The sequence below is a fragment of the Nelusetta ayraudi genome, unplaced genomic scaffold (genome assembly GCF_046127955.1).
Source record: "Nelusetta ayraudi isolate G7.1 ecotype Tasmania unplaced genomic scaffold, CSIRO-AGI_Nayr_v1 ptg000042l, whole genome shotgun sequence".
NCBI lineage: Eukaryota > Metazoa > Chordata > Actinopteri > Tetraodontiformes > Monacanthidae > Nelusetta > Nelusetta ayraudi.
Genome location: NW_027466092.1, coordinates 1,632,501 through 1,644,252, shown reverse-complemented (window position 1 = coordinate 1,644,252; position 11,752 = coordinate 1,632,501). Strand labels below are relative to the sequence as shown.

At 42.1% G+C, this 11,752-nt stretch overlaps 1 protein-coding gene and 7 non-coding genes across 12 annotated transcripts in view; all 8 read left to right on the top strand.

The window, feature by feature from the left end:
• Nucleotides 1–1,169: 1,169 nt before the first annotated feature.
• mxra7 (matrix-remodelling associated 7) lies at nt 1,170–4,684 on the top strand. 5 transcript variants are annotated; one of them, XM_076033575.1, is made up of 5 exons: nt 1,172–1,641; nt 2,171–2,242; nt 2,342–2,378; nt 2,850–2,958; nt 4,260–4,684. In XM_076033575.1, exons 1-5 carry the CDS (start codon nt 1,345–1,347, stop codon nt 4,372–4,374), a joined length of 630 nt encoding a protein of 209 aa, XP_075889690.1. In that variant the 5' UTR covers nt 1,172–1,344; the 3' UTR covers nt 4,375–4,684. The 5 variants fall into 5 exon arrangements, with proteins under 5 accessions (XP_075889688.1, XP_075889690.1, XP_075889691.1 ...); XM_076033574.1 differs by having other exon boundaries at nt 1,198–1,641; nt 2,165–2,242; XM_076033573.1 differs by having other exon boundaries at nt 1,170–1,641; nt 2,171–2,378.
• A 2,375-nt stretch (nt 4,685–7,059) lies between these two features.
• On the top strand, nt 7,060–7,173 carry LOC142894338 (U5 spliceosomal RNA). The gene has a single exon (XR_012927823.1). It is a non-coding gene; the product is annotated as a U5 spliceosomal RNA (small nuclear RNA).
• A 1,857-nt stretch (nt 7,174–9,030) lies between these two features.
• LOC142894455 (U5 spliceosomal RNA) lies at nt 9,031–9,144 on the top strand. The gene has a single exon (XR_012927935.1). It is a non-coding gene; the product is annotated as a U5 spliceosomal RNA (small nuclear RNA).
• A 466-nt stretch (nt 9,145–9,610) lies between these two features.
• On the top strand, nt 9,611–9,724 carry LOC142894408 (U5 spliceosomal RNA). The gene has a single exon (XR_012927890.1). It is a non-coding gene; the product is annotated as a U5 spliceosomal RNA (small nuclear RNA).
• Nucleotides 9,725–10,191: 467 nt separating this feature from the next.
• Nucleotides 10,192–10,305, top strand: LOC142894560 (U5 spliceosomal RNA). Its single transcript, XR_012928033.1, has one exon. It is a non-coding gene; the product is annotated as a U5 spliceosomal RNA (small nuclear RNA).
• Nucleotides 10,306–10,761: 456 nt separating this feature from the next.
• LOC142894449 (U5 spliceosomal RNA) lies at nt 10,762–10,875 on the top strand. The gene has a single exon (XR_012927929.1). It is a non-coding gene; the product is annotated as a U5 spliceosomal RNA (small nuclear RNA).
• A 457-nt stretch (nt 10,876–11,332) lies between these two features.
• LOC142894413 (U5 spliceosomal RNA) lies at nt 11,333–11,446 on the top strand. The gene has a single exon (XR_012927894.1). It is a non-coding gene; the product is annotated as a U5 spliceosomal RNA (small nuclear RNA).
• Nucleotides 11,447–11,741: 295 nt separating this feature from the next.
• The window catches only part of LOC142894406 (U5 spliceosomal RNA), a 114-nt gene continuing 103 nt past the window's right edge, over nt 11,742–11,752 (top strand). The window contains exon 1 of the small nuclear RNA XR_012927888.1: nt 11,742–11,752. This exon is cut by the window's right edge and continues 103 nt beyond it. This is a non-coding gene — a small nuclear RNA (U5 spliceosomal RNA).

Genomic DNA, 11,752 nt, shown 5'->3' with positions numbered 1-11,752 from the left:
TACTATTTTTTCATCTTTTTTTTTTACCCAATGCTTGCACAGCTTTGTGTTTGAACTTGGCGAAACCAAAGTATCGGAGCAAGAGAAGCAGAACAAAATGTGTAGAACAAGAGTGAATAATGTAGCCACACCCTCCGCTACAGTGTTCGTTGGACTAACATTATCTGCAACAGTTGCCACTATTAAAGGTATCCTGTTGCTGTTCCAACACCACTTCCTGTTAATGATTTGATGTCAAAATATGTTAAAGACAGACCGGTTGGGCTTGGTGTTCATTCTTGGGGGTTGAACACCAAGACTTAAAAAAAAAAATATCAGGAAAAGTCTGATTTTAAAGAGAGTTTAACATTTTGTGTTTACCCATATTTTCAATCCACAAAAAAAATCAAAATGAAAAAAAAAAAAAAAAAAGCTTTCCTTTGCCAATCTTTACAGAAAGTTTGTGGTAGACGTAGCTGTTCTGGAGGGGAAAAAAAGCCTCTTGTGATGTCATGAAGTCTTAGAACTCCGTTCAAGTGACCGTTCCTCCATACTTGTGCTGGCTCCAGCCAGGTGTTTCACCCTCCTGTCCTCCAGAAGGGTTTCAGGGAAACGTCAGGAGGTGATGCAGTCCAGTATTGTATTAAAAGAGGCCTTAACACACTGTTTACTGGAGATAGACAGACTTTGACTGAATAATTAGTATTGTGAGGCTGTAACTGCGATTAAAGATAACTCAGATAACTGTTGGCATATGGAAACTTTTCAAAAGACCGAAGAAAGCCGCGAAAAGCATCTGATGATGAAAACCACGTGGGAGTTGTCGGTCTAATAGAAGTTAGTTTCAAAGCAGTTTGCGTCTTTACTGCTGAGGTACTTGTATGTTGCCACCTTTTTTTCTATCGCCGTTCTCTTTGAGCTAAGTGTATTTAATTCGCTCCCGTCTAAGTAGTAATTAAAGGCCTCTAGTTGTCCTCAGTTGAATCCACCTATCCTGTCGGTCTGTCTGTAAACCCTGTTTGACTTGATCGGGCCTCAGCCGCGGACACGGTTGACGGCTCCGGCTATTTCTGGCTGCCCCTCAAATCACCGTTGATGGGATTATCGCCACCACGCATGCGCAGACCTCCCGCTCCACTTGCACCTGGCGGCCTGAAGTGGAGAGGGGGGTAGGCTCGGGTTAGCGATGGAGGGGGAGAGGGGGCGGTGCCGGAGGATGTGACGTCGCCTCGGTGGGCGTGGAAAGACCGGGCGAGGACACCGCAGCCGACATCCCGTAATAAATGCGAGTTGCTTGTTCAGGCGGACGTGCGCCGAGTTCTGTCCGCTGCTGCGGGATGTGCCAGGGCAGGTAGAGCCGCAGCCATGGATCTCACTTTCATTCTGTCCGCTGCCATCTTCACGCTGCTCGCCATCGTGGTGGCCACGTCGCTACTGAACGGCTCGTCGGCCACAGGAGGTGGTGCCCGGCCGCCTGGGGGTCCCTCCGTGACCCGCAACGCAGACGCTCCGGGCCCGGGATTGTCACCGCAGAACGGCCACCTCCCGGACCGCAGGGTGAAGGAGAAGAAGAAGGTGGTGGTGGAGGAGGAGGAGGAGAACTGGTGCGACATCAGCGGCAGCTCGCACGACCACTGGGATGTAGTGAAGTCTGTGCAGACGGTAAGTCGCAGAGAGAGACGCTCAGCCGCCGAACGCTTCTTTGCTGTCCTGTGACGTCACTCGCGCCTAATCTTTCCACTCGGCTACAGGTTAAAAGTCCCGCATGTGCAAGAGTCTCTCGTGGTTCACAGCGGTTAAAAGTCCTGCGTGAAGCGTGAAACGCACGACGTCGCGTGTTGAAATGAAAACAGAACCGGTGCCCATGGACATGCGCAGACCGCTGCTGAGTGGAGTGCAGAAAGCTGCAACGACAACAAAAAAACAATCAGTCAAAAAATGAAAAAAAAATCTGACGAGCAGAAGTAAAACTAAAAGTTCTCTGACCTGGTGTTTATTGAGAAGATGTTTGCACACTATGGGTCACCAGTCACCAAGTTTGAACTGTTGGTTTGTGTTAGATCTATGTTAAAATATAAAAAATACTTTATTATCCCTAATTTATGAGAACAGACCACACCACCTGACTGACTGGCAGTGGTTGTTTTGTTGTTGTTGTCGTTGTCTAACCCAGACTCTCTGACAGGAAGAGGCCCAGTGCCAGTCTGCCAGGGGGGAGGAGGACAAGGAGGAGCACGCCTCCCCCACACCCACCTACCCGGAGGTAGACTCGTCCTCCGAGGCCTCGTCAGGCCGCAGCCGCAAGTCCTTCATCGGGCTCTCTGATAAGGAGCTCCTAAAGTGTGCGTTCTCTCACCTCCAGGCTGAAGGAGCCACAGAGAGCCCGGAGCTGCTGGACGGTGAGAGCTTCACTTCTTCTCACAGGAAATCGATTTTTTTAAAGCCTTTATGTTATAGGTGTCAAACTCTGGCCCACGGGCCAAATTTGGCCTGCAGTGTAATTATATTTGGCCCACAAGGTAATGCTAAATCACTGCTAGAGCTGGCCCACAGGTATTATACAGCACATGTACCAATACTACTAAAAATCCCAGAATGCAGAATGTTTTTTTTGGCTTGTCTATCAGGACAGGACATTAATTGAATGATATTATTACGACTTAATTGGTTTATTGTTGTTGTTTTATTTTTAAGTGTATTATTAGCCCTACGAAAAAGGTTACTGTTGAAATTATATTTATAAAGATTTTCTCAATAGATATCAATGTCGGCCTGCGGCTTTGTACAAGTTTACATTTTGGCTCCATTGTGTGTTTGAGTGCAACACTCCACCTTTATAACCACCATATTATATATTCCATCCCCATCAGATACAGAGATAGCCAATGAGGACGGCTCCTTGACGTACCTGCCTGGGAAGTCGCGCTCCCACCACATGGAGATGATGATGTCCAAAGAGGAGCTGGAGGAGGAGCAGAGGTCAGTCTACACTTCCTGCTCCCCACAATACGACTCACTTGTGCTCCTCAGAGCAGCAGATTCTCTTTGACGCTTCCTGTCGCTTCACTCTCACACCAGAATAACATTCCCGCGTTGCCTGGTGGCGCTGCCGCCCTTTGACCTCTCCCTCCTCCCTCTAATCTCCCTGCCGCTGCCGACACGTGCGGCCAAGTTGCTGTCGCTTCCCTCCACGTTTAGCCGCTGCAGACTAGACCCAGTAAGGCCAGATTGAGTCCCTGCCAGGAATTAGTGGGAGGATGAATGACACGCGACCCGAGAGAAAACACACACCACGAGCCTCGAGTGAAGCGACTCGGCAGGAGGCTGCAGGTGAACCGCTGCACTCAAATTGGATTCACACCTGATGCTCCTGTGGGAACCACCCTGCTAGCCGCTGTGTAAAAACTCAGCAGAATTGCGGCCACCCGATCTCCCTCTTTTTTATTACGCGGAGGAGTCAGCCCGTCGGTCTCGCAAGGATTGGGAGCATCAGCCAGCAGCAGGTTGAGAGATTTTAGACTCATAATGATAATATTAAAATCTCATTGCTGCCGTTGTGCTTGTAAGCCAAATAATGACGTCTGACTTTCAGTATGAGAAGGAAGTTTTGTTACTTTTCTGAAAAGACGCGTCAAAGAATATTTTCCTACTTGGTCTTCAACAAAGAACACTTTTATAGCCAACTGTTAATCACTGAGGTATAGAGTACAAGTGTTTTGGTTTCAAACCAAACAAATGCTAAGTTGTGTTTGTCATAGTTCTATTTACATGGTTTATGTACATTTTTTGCAGTCTTTAGCAATTTCCCCTCACAGCAATTAGGTTGTGTGTTCTCTCTCCGAAGTTCAAATATTCCCCCCTTGTCTGTGTGGTTCTCTACAGCTCCTCCCACAGTCTAAAACATGCATGTGATGCAAATATGGAACTCTAAATTGTCCACAGGTGTGTTTGAATGGCTTGTTCAGGGTGTAGTCCCACCTTCACCCTGTGACAGCTGGGATAGACTCAAACAAACCTTTGGGACCCCTCAGTGCAGGTTAAAGTGGGTATTAAAGACAAAAAAATCACCATGTGGGGCTTTGTATCATTAGAATACAATAATATAATAGTAAAACTTCCAGCTTCTCTGTTTTTATACTTTTTTTTGGCACAAAATATTCTTTGAAATTCTCCTTTTCACTCTGTTATTCCTTTGCCTTTTTACAGTTTCGGGTCTGAGTGTCAGTGCAGACATTCTGTGGCTGTGTTTGTTCTCTGATCCGTCGTGGTTCCTTCTCCAGGGTGCAGCGGGAGCAGCTGGCTGCCATCTTCCAGCTGCTGAGGGACAACAAGGAGACGTTTGGGGACGTGTCGGAGGGAGACATGGAGGAGCAGCTCAGACTTTATTCCATCTGAGGCTCTGCTCCGACTCACCTCTCACACTCTGAAACCTGATGGACTAAAGCACTGCGCCGGACACTCAAACCCGGCTCACAGTGGCCGTACACTCCACTCGGCAGTCGACTGTCTTCTTCCTCTGATACTGTGATGCTGTTTACTTTTGTTTGTCCATTACTCCTTTTTGCTGTCGCTCTGTGTTTCACATCACAACCAAACCAAAGAATCAGAGATGAGACCAAATAGGAAGTTCTAGATGCACAAAGAAGGACTTTAAGTGGATCCATTAAGTTTGTCTTTTAATGAAATACAGACTGGTCAAAAGTTTGGACAGGCCTTCTCATTCTCTCTTTTGTTTTCCTATTTTTATTTTTTTACAGTTTTCATCATTTTAAATACATCCAAACTATCACGGAAAACATCTATAAGTTTGAAGTAAATAAAAGTTGCACTAATGTCAGCACTCCGTCACTCAGGTGTTCCATCGGCTGAAGCTGTGCTTGTTGTTCCTGTTGAGGAACAAAATATTGTTCCCACTAAGCCCAAGTAACTTTAAATGTAGCTGTAAGTGTGGATGAGAAAACCATACAACACTGTGATGACACGGCCTCTGATGAGGACCTGACCAGGCCTGGAGATGATGACTTCATCATCCACAAAGTGCAAATTAGCAGCGAGCAGACATGTTTGAACATCAGCTGTTCAGAGGAGATGGTGTGAATCAGGACTTCCTGGTCAAATTTCCGCCGCAGGGAGTTGAAGTGCTGAACGACAGGGAGGCGAAACAGCCAATCGGTGCTCAACGCCTCTCGAATCTCCTTCTGGACTGTTGAAACAACCTTCTCCAGTCAAAACTCACAAAATAGCCAGTAAATCTGCTTAGAAGAGTCTAAGATGTAAATTGTATTCAGCTTCAACTCCACCCTGTTAACCGGGTAATTTTCGTATGTGTCCATTCATCATGTCAGTGTCTCTGATATCATCTGGAATGTTAGCATCATTAAAAAAAAATATGAGAACAAAACTCTGAATGAGGTGTTGTGTCCAAACCATTGACTTGTACTGTAAAAACAAAATGTTCATTTATTATGTGAAAATCAATTCTTTAATAAACCTGTATATTGAGTAAAAACCCTATGCAGTTTTCTTCTGCACTGTGTGCTGTGTGATGAACATCCATATGATCATTGTGACAGTGCTTCCTGTCTGTCTCATGTTTCTATTAATGAACAAGCAAGTCCATTAGACACAAATCAGTGGTTTAAAATGTCAAACTTCTACAACGGGTTTAAACGCAAGTGTGAAGTGGTAATGTTTTATGTCTTGTGGGTTTCTACAAAATATTTTTGGGGATATTTTATTTGGTATCGTCCACAGTATGTAATAAGTTTGAATACTCATTGTAAAAGAACTGTCATCTGTGAACTGTCAAATACACACATTTCATTATTTATGTTCAGACTATAAACAACTGCAGTTGTTACCTCCTGAAAAACGTAGCTCCAAGTTAGGTAATAATGGAAATATATTTTTAATTAAATTAATCAAATAAATTATAGCACCTTTGTGTTACCTAAACGCTTTTTGTCTGTCGTTTTTGTAAGTAAACTACGGCATCCCGGACAAGACCAAAAAAGTAATCAGCCTCGTGGCTGAATTTCAGAGTTACGAAATGCGACGTAACTTCTGTGCTGTAACAAACAGCACAGGTGGACGGAACCGAACTTCAGCTAAAATTCAACTAATTAAGCAGCTGTGGCTAAGGGGCCACTTCTGGCTCTTTCCCCTCTCCAATACCCCAAGATCTCCAACTGGAGGTAATGTGACTGCTGAGCACCCAATATATGAATGTTTGTAGGATTGCCACCCGTCCCGTTTTTCCCAGAATTGTTCTCTTTTTTTCACCACCTGTCCCGGGAAAAATAAAATGTCTCCCGGGACACAATTTGTCCCGTTTTTTAGGGAAAATGACAAAACCTCATTTGATTTCCGTCTGTGGTCTAGATAGGGTTGCCAATCCTCCCGTAAAATACGCGATTGTCCCATATTTGGCAATTAAAAAACCTTGAGAGATCCTGCAAAATGTGTTCCTGTAACTTTTAAACGCTCGTGTGTGTGTGTGTGTGTGTGTGTGTGTGTGTGTGTGTGTGTGTGTCGTCGACGATTGTGCACTTGCTTCATTCTCATTTGTTCGTCGTTACGGTATTTTCCGCTTTTTAAATTTAAAAAAATATGCACATAATTGACTTTGTTAACTTGCATATGATGGGTGAGGGTGAATAGAACTGCCAACATAGCTGCTACCGCTAGGTGTCGTTGTTAGCCGTGTTACTTTCTGGCGCCAGTGAGTCCGGAGCCTTAAATAATGCTAAATTTAGACATTTTCTCACGTCGTTAGGTTGTGTCGCACTCTTTGTGTGGTGCAGGTGTAATTCATATTGCTACATAGTACAGAAGACCGAGGCTGAGCCGCAAAATTTCAAATACCCAAGTACCAGCATGCCTTGCGCCGGATACAAAGAGTGTAAGTTGATGGCAAAAATTACTCCTTCAAGCACATGCTGCTTGGTTACGACACGTCACTATTTCTGCCGTCTCTTTCTCTTTAGAGATGCAACTTTTGAAGTGGTATTTAGATTACACCAGTGGTAAAGTCAATATGGGCGTAGAAGGGGACCGACAGTTCTCATGGAGGAAGTTAGATTACTCTGATTTCTCTTCAGATCGAATAAATCTTTCGCCTTTTACTAAAGATTTCCGTGGAGAGGATCACTAAGAGTTTTACTCAATTTTTTGATGCCTTGCTTATGCGAGGCTTCTTAAGTTGTGAAGATAAATCATGCACTCAAAAAGCGAGCTTATTCACTTGTTACAATTGGTTTGGAATGACCAGCTGTTGTCGAGTTTATGATAATTGATACGTCCGTATCTCGTGCTCGCAGGCGTGAAATGTGTTATTACAGCTGGCCAATCAATAGGTCGACGCATCGTACTGATATCAAAAGGTGCCTTTAATAAATAAACAGTTCAATGAAGCACTGTTGAACACCGTGAAAACTAGAATACAAAATAAAAGTTTCAATTAGTATTTCTTACAAATTAGAAAAAAAATATTCAACATACATGAATTAATAATGATAAATAGCTACTTTAAATAAAAAATAAATCACAAGTTGAAAGTTTATATAAAATTCATCAATAAAAATAAACTATTATTAAAATTCATATCGTGTGATTTAATTTAGACCATCGGCTATAATGGATTAAGACTCTTAAAGTAACAAAACAGAAGATCCTCCAGCAGAGAAAATTAACGTTCACGTAACACAGGTGTGCTGCGGCAGGATATAACGCTACAAACACAATAACAAAACATAAGTGCAATTGCTGACAACAAAAACGGTGAGTACAGAAGAAAGGAATTGTATATGCTGTGTGCGCCCTTGACCAGTGATATAGTCTTTAAATCTTGCTCTCTTGATTTCTACACTACTCCGCTCTCCTCTGCACCATCTCTACTTCTCTCTCTCTCACACACACACACCCTCGCGCTGACTCTTCTTTACTCCATTTTAAGTGTTTAGCGCTCTTCACTGCTTCCGCCTATCAAAATAAAAGTCACTGGAAAAACATAAACGCAATCGTTTACACAGGGTCATGACATGAACGTTTGTCCTTATGTAGAAATTGACAGTGGCCGCTTTACAGCGTGCTGTTGCAGTCACATCAAAAATATGGAGCGTATTTGTTGCATTCGTAGATTAATGAAGCGAAAGGTGGCGAATAGGTGCATCACGGTTTTATATTTTAGCGAGCTGTGTTACATTTAGAGTGTGGTCAAATGTAAGGAGCCAAAACATTGTGTTTCAGTATACAGAACACTGCTTCTTGAAGTGGAAGCAGTTTTGGCTAAAGCTGTTCTCATTGTCCTATCTCAGGGGCTTAAGATGCAAAGCTTCCTCAGTTATTAAAATCAATGACCCGCAATGTAAAAAAGAATGGCCAACAGCCTATTTGAATTTGTTCTTGATAAATATTATTGTGATCACAATTATTGATAACTCCTTGTGTCATGCAGGTATCTATGAAATAATCTGGTGCATGATGTGAATGCACTTCTGTAGAAAATAACGGTGGACGTTTTGCAGAGGGCTGTAGTTGCAGCACTATTGCCGCAACATAATAATACAGAGTGTGTATGATACCAGTAGAGCTTGACACTGTAGGTGTGGCGTTCGTAAATTAATGAATCACACTTTTATATTTTAGCAAGTCGCGCTACATTTACAATGTGGTCGTATGTATGGAGCCAGAACATTGTGTTTTGATATACACAACACTGCTTCATGGAGGGGAGGCAGTGTTGGCAAATGCTGTTCGCATTGAATACTGTGTGTTATCTTCGAGGCTACATTCCCAGAAATCTCTGCGGTGAAACCAGGAACATGGTAGAAATGTTTTCATTTGTGCAACTGCAGTTGATGAAGAGAGTAAAATTGTTGTTGTTTTTTCTAGGGAAATTATAAATAGTGAATAATACTAAAATAATCTAAAAAAGAAACATCAAGTTGAAATGTCTTTAATTGCGTTGTTTAAACGTAATTCAGAACACACCAGTTGAAATGTTGGCATGAGTTTGAAAGGGACCAAGCCTTCAGTGTGTTGCGTGTTAGATCACTCTGATTTCTCTTCAGATCGAATAAATCTTTCGCCTTTTACTAAAGATTTCCGTTGAGAGGATCACTAAGAGTATTACTCAATTTTTCATTGCCCTGCTTATGTGGGGCTTCTTAAACTGTGAAATTAAATTGTTTTTTTACTTATCCTTTCATTAAGATGTTAACGGGTTACGTCCGATCTGCGCAACCGGGCAGTTATCACAAATCATGTGATATGTAGTCCACGTAATTTCATTCACAAGACTACACATTAGAAAACTGAATGTGTCTCACCACTAGATGTCGCTGGTGCGAGTTTTAATTTTGCGTATTCATTTATCCAAAGGTGGCTAAAACCTTCAATTGTAGTTTTGCGTCCGGGACAATCGCATGTAACAAATGTTGAGTTTGTGTCGCCATGCTTGTTAATGAGAGTAAAGTAGGTGGTGGGGTTGTTTCCTTTTGATGCTTCAGAAGGAAACATCAAGTTGAACTGTCTTCAAAATTTGTCTAGTTTGAGCGACAATAATAACACACCAGTGGGAAGGTTGCTATGAGTTTGAAAGGGACCAAGTCTTCAGTGTGTTGCGTGTTAATCACTCTGATTTCTCTTCAGATCGAATAAATCTTTCGCCTTTTACTAAAGATTTCCGTGGAGAGGATCACTAAGAGTATTACTCAATTTTTCATTGCCCTGCTTATGTGGGGCTTCTTAAACTGTGAAATTAAATTGTTTTTTTACTTATCTTTTCATTAAGATGTTAACAGGTTACGTCTGATCTGCGCAACCAGGCAGTTATCGCAAATCATGTGATATGTAGTCCACGTAATTTCATTCACAGGACTACACATTAGAAAACTGAACACGTCTCACCACTAGATGTCGCTGGTGCGAGTTTTAATTTTGCATATTCATTTATCCAAAGGTCGCTAAAACCTTTAATTGTAGTTTTGCGTCGGGGACAATCGCATGTAACAAATGTTGAGTTTGTGTCGCCATGCTTGTTAATGAGAGTAAAGTAGGTGGTGGGGTTGTTTCCTTTTGATGCTTCTGAAGGAAACATCAAGTTGAACTGTCTTCAAAATGTTTCTAGTTTGTGCAACAATAATAACACACGAGTGGGAAGGTTGCCATGAGTTTGAAAGGGACCAAGCCTTCAGTGTGTTGCGTGTTAGATCACTCTGATTTCTCTTCAGATCGAACAAATCTTTCGCCTTTTACTAAAGATTTCCGTGGAGAGGATCACTAAGAGTATTACTCAATTTTTCATTGCCCTGCTTATGTGGGGCTTCTTAAACTGTGAAATTAAATTTTTTTTTTACTTATCCTTTCCTTAAGATTATAACAGGTTACGTCTGATCTTCGCAACCAGGCAGTTATCACAAATCATGTGATATGTAGTCCACGTAATCTCATTCACAGGACTACACATTAGAAAACTGAATGTGTCTCACCACTAGATGTCGCTGGTGCAAGTTTTAATTTTGCGTATTCATTTATCCAAAGGTGGCTAAAACCTTCAATTGTAGTTTTGCGTCCGGGACAATCGCATGTAACAAATGTTGAGTTTGTGTCGCCATGCTTGTTAATGAGCGTAAAGTAGGTGGTGGGGTTGTTTCCTTTTGATGCTTCTGAAGTTGAACTGTCTTCAAAATTTGTCTAGTTTGAGCGACAATAATAACACACCAGTGGGAAGGTTGCCATGAGTTTGAAAGGGACCAAGCCTTCAGTGTGTTGCGTGTTAGATCACTCTGATTTCTCTTCAGATCGAACAAATCTTTCGCCTTTTACTAAAGATTTCCGTGGAGAGGATCACTAAGAATATTACTCAATTTTTCATTGCCCTGCTTATGTGGGGCTCCTTAAACTGTGAAATTAAATTGTTTTTTTACTTATCCTTTCCTTAAGATTATAACAGGTTACGTCTGATCTTCGCAACCAGGCAGTTATCACAAATCATGTGATATGTAGTCCACGTAATTTCATTCACAGGACTACACATTAGAAAACTGAATGTGTCTCACCACTAGATGTCGCTGGTGCAAGTTTTAATTTTGCGTATTCATTTATCCAAAGGTCGCTAAAACCTTCAATTGTAGTTTTTTCGTCCGGGACAATCGCATGTAACAAATGTTGAGTTTGTGTCGCCATGCTTGTTAATGAGAGTAAAGTAGGTGGTGGGGTTGTTTCCTTTTGATGCTTCTGAAGTTGAACTGTCTTCAAAATTTGTCTAGTTTGAGCGACAATAATAAAACACCAGTGGGAAGGTTGCCATGAGTTTGAAAGGGACCAAGCCTTCAGTGTGTTGCGTGTTAGATCACTCTGATTTCTCTTCAGATCGAATAAATCTTTTGCCTTTTACTAAAGATTTCCGTGGAGAGGATCACTAAGAGTATTACTCAATTTTTCATTGCCCTGCTTATGTGGGGCTCCTTAAACTGTGAAATTAAATTGTTTTTTTACTTATCCTTTCATTAAGATTATAACAAGTCACGTCTGATCTGCACAACCGGGCAGTTATCACAAATCATGTGATATGTAGTCCACGGAATTTCATTCACAGGACTACACATTAGAAAACTGAATGCGTCTCACCATGCTTGAAGGAAACATCAAGTTGATCTATCTTCAAAATCTGTCTAGTTTGAGCCACAATAATAAAACACCAGTGGGAAGGTTGCCATGAGTTTGAAAGGGACCAAGCCTTCAGTGTGTTGCGTGTTAGATCACTCTGATT

Coding starts and splice junctions, on each gene's coding strand:
- mxra7 (XM_076033572.1), top strand. CDS start 1,345: ATGGATCTCACTTTCATTCTGTCCGCTGCCATCTTCACGCTGCTCGCC. Junction 1,642..2,164: donor TAGTGAAGTCTGTGCAGACG/GTAAGTCGCAGA, acceptor ACTCTCTGACAG/GAAGAGGCCCAGTGCCAGTC. Junction 2,959..4,259: donor GAGCTGGAGGAGGAGCAGAG/GTCAGTCTACAC, acceptor TTCCTTCTCCAG/GGTGCAGCGGGAGCAGCTGG.